At 34.8% G+C, this 5,353-nt stretch overlaps 1 protein-coding gene across 1 annotated transcript; it reads right to left on the bottom strand.

The window, feature by feature from the left end:
- Window positions 1-352: 352 nt before the first annotated feature.
- LOC149805470 (cyclic GMP-AMP synthase-like receptor 2) lies at window positions 353-4,285 on the bottom strand. The gene has a single exon (XM_089950061.1). The coding sequence runs from the start codon at window positions 3,061-3,063 to the stop codon at window positions 1,012-1,014; it is 2,052 nt and encodes a 683-aa protein (XP_089806187.1). The 5' UTR covers window positions 3,064-4,285; the 3' UTR covers window positions 353-1,011.
- Window positions 4,286-5,353: the final 1,068 nt, after the last annotated feature.

Raw genomic sequence — 5,353 nt, 5'->3', positions numbered from 1 at the left:
ATTGATCTGTACACTTGTAACTTTCAATGTAAGTATCTATGCACTTTTTCAAGTTAAATTTTTTGTCGGCGAACACATTTTACTGCAGCTGAAAGAAAGAAAGAATAATTCTTTTCTCCGAACAACTGACGAGACATTCGCATGCATAAGTGATACATAAGTGATTGTGAAAATTCGCATATAAAAGAGACGTATAATCAGTTCATTTGAAAGTTTGCTGGAAAGGAGACGATGAGATAACAATGTGTTATTTCACCAACAAATTTTAACAATTGACGTGAGTTCTTTTGACACATTTTCTTAGCATATGATAATGACTCATTTGTTCTGACCGCCAAGGAAGAAACATAATGACTCATTTGTTCTGACCGCCAAGGAAGAAACGGTTTGTTTAGAAATGTATTTGAGATTGCATGTGGAAGCAATTAAAACTGATTCAGATAGCTCGACAAATAAGATTAATTGTTGATTCCGGGTAATTATGATTGCACAAAGCATTAATTATCTTTCAGCTATCATACAAAGGAGCAGTTAGGCTGCGTTCTTAATCTGAACGTGTACCATGGACTGCAACATAAATCCGAAATGTTTTTCTGGACATACGTAGTCTAAGCAACGCTCTCTATCGAGTTAGATTCTCCGGTTCACTATAGAAATGTGTGGGTCTCAATACGTAATTGACACATTGAACTGGATACAATTAAATTCAATCTTCACTGTTCGAACAGTACCATGCTCCGTGCGTGTAACTGTAACATTACTACTGCGACATATATATATATATATATATATATATATATATATATATATATATATATATATATATATATATATATATATATATATATATAGTAGACACAATCACATCTTCATTATATACTTGAAATGTCCAATGAGGATGCTGTAAATCTAATCTACATATTGATTTACATGGGATCTATAAAGACATTGTCATCGAGTCACGAAATTCTCAGTCAAATAAACAATTATCAATTTTCCACTGCAAGCTTATCAACGAAGATCAAAATTATTAATAAGATCTTTTCTGTCAAACAAATGCTCATCGAATTCCGTATACAGATGTGCTGTGCTCGGTAAATTAATCGATGCTGTGACAAGATAATTTGTATATCCTTTCACAAGAAGCAAACTTGACTGTCTGTATGATAGCTTACCAGCGTAGGGTTCTCTTATACTTGCATTTGATGCTGCATAAACAAGTTTCTCAAGGAGTTCCTGAAGGACACTAACATTGTGATGATGCTTTATATTGCTGATGAGATATTGGATTTCCAGATGTAACAATAGTACATCTACGTAGAGATAAAACCGGTTGCTATTTAACTTTTTGCCACAAAAATCTATTACAAAATCAAGGGGCGCGTCAACACCTTTGTGGAATTTTGTGACGGTGACTCCAAGTTTTCTGCCATGACAAGTTGCCTTCTTAGCTTCATCCAAAAAGATAATCGCTTCATTGAAGTTCCCCTGTACATAGCTATGGAATGCTCTGTGCGCAAAGTAACTCTCTTCATCTCGAGTATCAACAGAAATTAGGCCACGTTCTAAAAGTTCAAATTGTACTTTGTACATGTCGACAAGCACAATTCGTATAAAAGGGACAATTCTTTGCACATGTTCATCAGAACGGTTCAATGTCACTAAATGGAATAGATTTGCAATGGCCCCATCAAGCTGATTTTGGTGCTCACTCTTCTGAAGACAATAGACAACAACACTCAGGAGTCTTGTTAAATATCCTGCAATCCAGTTTTCTGAAAAATCCTTTCCTTGAATGTTGAGCATCTTTTCCTCAGCTAGCGTTAACCATGTTTTCCAGTTATTATGCTGAATGGACAAATCATGAGAAACAATAGTTTTTATTTCACTTTGTACCAATTCCAGCAGCTCACCATCTATTTTCGACTTGTACTTTTCAATTTTCTCTCGGGTACATTTGTGAAAAGGGAAGATATTGCACCCATCAATGAAATAATGAGGAATGTATTGTTTCTCCACCAAAGAAACGATATGTTTCAAAAATTCAAGTACAAATGATATAGGCGTTGCATTGACCAAACCATCCTCTTCAAGTCTTCGTAGAAACAAAACTTTCAGATGATACGAGCTAATAAGGTCTATCTTCTCAAGGACAACTTTAAACACATATTTCAGAAGACCGTAAAGCCGCCGTTGATGATCTGATATCTGCCTGAATATGTCAATCTCCAATAGTGCAAATGACAGTCTCCACTCGTAGTCTTTACCCGTGGACACGGCATCTCCTGTTGGTACAACAAACATTGGAGTTTTCGCGCCATCTGATGTTGTGAAACTGTACATTTCCTCGACTTTCTTACGTACACATTCGGGCCACGATTTAAGCTTTAGACATGGTACCAGATCATATGGATTTAGCGCTCCCTCTCCACTTACGGCTGGACTTGTCTGTGAAGTGTCTTCGGTGCTTTTCTGCATTTCAAACTGACAGTGTTCTACCACATTTGTTTTAAACATTGACGGGATTACAAGAAATCTACCTGGCTCTGGACAAGAAGTCAGAGCATCTTTGAATATTCTACTCAACAGTGTGCTTTCTTGGATCGTTTTTGTCCCATCGTTGCTCAAACAAACCTTTGCATATGCCTTATTGGCGCAGAATTCTAAGTATATTGGTCCAGTGCCTGTAGTTTCTACTTCTAGATTCTTTACTTCTAATTTGTAATCTACATCTGACTTTGCGCCAATCGGTAAAATTCTGGTATACTTTTCAACTCTGCTTCCAGCACGTGTTTCTGAGATTCCTGGAACTTGGTGGACGTCTCTCCATACCTCGTGATGCATTATTCGTACATTGTACACTTCATTTTGCCGTTCATCAAGGAGACGTAGATATAAATTGATTACATTTTCGAACTTTCTTACTACCTGGAGTTCCACGTTTTGGCCCAATTGTCCCTCAGTCTTCCATTCAGTTAAATCTGCTTCGGTTTCTTCATTGGTTGTGTTCATATCGTTACTACATGGGACTCTTCGATATATATAAGGACTATCAGGGTCCATTTTCACATTTTCGATGCTGATTCCTTCATATTATCATCGTTCATACATCTGTGTGCGAAAAGCAAATAAATGAAATGTCCGTAGTTGAAATGAGAAATTCAAACTACATGTAAAATTTCTTTCAGCATTTCATTGCTAGATATCTTACCGTATTTTGATTTTGGAACGTTCATTGTTATCTGTCCATCATCAGTGAAATCAACATATGCATGCAGTATATTTAAATATGCTAAATTTTAATGCATAAATGATTGTTCATGCAGGGGTATAACAATTTATTATAAAAGTTTATTTGACCAATGAAATCAAAAGAAGGATAAAGGTATAAACGCAAGTAATATTATCCGTATTGCAAAATATTCATCTGTTCCATGAGCAATGAATTTCTTTTATATAATATCTTGTAGAGAAGAGTTGCTACTATTATGACTACGATGACGATGATGATGCAACATCTACAGTATTTTTATTATAAATAAGTAAAGCCATTTACAATTGAAATATGATTAAACAATTATTTTTCTTCAACACAGTTTCTTATTCCTATAAGCTACAGGAATGAAGTAATATGTTGATGGATGATTTTATTTTCATTATTCAGAATTCTGTTAGAGTAATCCATCACAGCCAGTTTACGACAGGTCGTCAATCGCTGAAGATTTATTAGAGTCTCGTGTGCTTTTCATTAATAGTTTAATTTTCTTTTTCTGGAATATTTTTTTCCACGATTACAACAACTGTATGAACGTTGTCCTTATTCATTATGAGTTAAGAGACAGAAGACGCATCCACATAAATTTACACCCAATATCTCCTAATCTAGTCCCGGCCTCTCTGCAGTCGTGCCCAGTAAGAGCGAATTCACTGTTTGAAAATGGTGGACGGCTGCCTTACGTCTTCTTTATTATGTTGAAATCTGAACATTTAGCCGAAAGAACGAGTAAAATATGCTGGCCATCGGTGCTTCGAAAGACCTTTATTGAGAATGTTTATTCACACAGTCTTAATAAAAATGAAATTTAGGTGTGGCACTCTTCAAGTTATGCAATGTGAGAATTCGGAATGATTTTGATTAGAGAATCCTCATATTAGACCAACAATTTAGAGTGGACATAATTTTTATTTGTCACTAATTCGCTTATCTATTGATACTGAATAAACAAAGTGAGTTTGTATAATATTTTGTCCTTTTGAATGGATTTAGGAATTTAGCGACTGGACTTAGATTGGCCATGGTTATATCTTTAAATCACGTGATCTTATCTGGTGATTATAAGACCTTACAGACATGGCTAAATAGTGACTTGGTAACAATGTTCTGTGAATCCATAAATGTGTCATATGTGTGCCAATAGATTCTATATAGTCATGCCCAAATTAAAGCATTTTGAGTATATACATGTCTTGCTTTTAAATTCCATATGTAAAGGTTTAAACAAGTGTCCACGAATAGACAACGCTTCACTACCATGTAACTTGCCCCCAGCCAGCATGAACTCTGCTGTGAATTAAATCCACGTTTCTAGGCTAGCTGCTATTAGTACATTCTTGCCTAGCATGATTTAGATGAAGCACACTTATCTGTTATATATTTTCATGGGTATTACATCAACCTCGTGACTTCACAACACATTATATTAACAAAACACATCATATTAACAGATACCGTAATTTAAGATGATGTGTTGGGATAAATGGTATTTAAAGCAGTCATTCTGATTTGTAATAATAAGAGAATTGGTTTTGCCAATCTTTGTCTGCATGCCATAACCAATGTTACTAGTCTTATGGAAGTCGGTAGAATCTTCATTATGCATAATTAATCAGTGCTCTCCGTTCTTCAATTTCAATAATCATTTGGTTTTCCAATAGAAATTCAACCCAGTTACAGATGTACATTCTTTTAGAAAGTTTATTTTTCGCATTGTATTTATTTTCACATAGAGAATGATAAATTATGATCAGCTTATGTATGTAGCACTTTCAATGATAATACTGTCTAGATTGTTATATTCTATATATTGAATTTCATATATGTGTTGCAATCAGAATATATCAGGTAATTACAGCTCATTAGGTCTAATTGTTCTCTGGCTGAGAACAATTTTCAGCATATTTTTATAAACAGTTCGATGAATTACCTCCAGTGTTTGCATAAGATCAGCACTTCAAATGGGCTTATGATATTTAAACCACCCGGTAATTAGATTTCATTCTGTCTTTTTCTATGGACCAGTATTCACTCCATAGTCTCAAAGAGGTAATTGTAAATCTATTATTACTGCTATAT

Source organism: Sinohyriopsis cumingii, chromosome 2 (assembly GCF_028554795.1).
Source record: "Sinohyriopsis cumingii isolate HCF-2022 chromosome 2, ASM2855479v2, whole genome shotgun sequence".
NCBI classification, from domain to species: Eukaryota; Metazoa; Mollusca; class Bivalvia; order Unionida; family Unionidae; genus Sinohyriopsis; species Sinohyriopsis cumingii.
This window is presented reverse-complemented; position numbering and strand designations above follow the sequence as displayed.

Excerpts from the sequence above, each read along its gene's own strand:
- LOC149805470 (XM_089950061.1), bottom strand. The coding sequence starts at position 3,063 with ATGGACCCTGATAGTCCTTATATATATCGAAGAGTCCCATGTAGTAAC.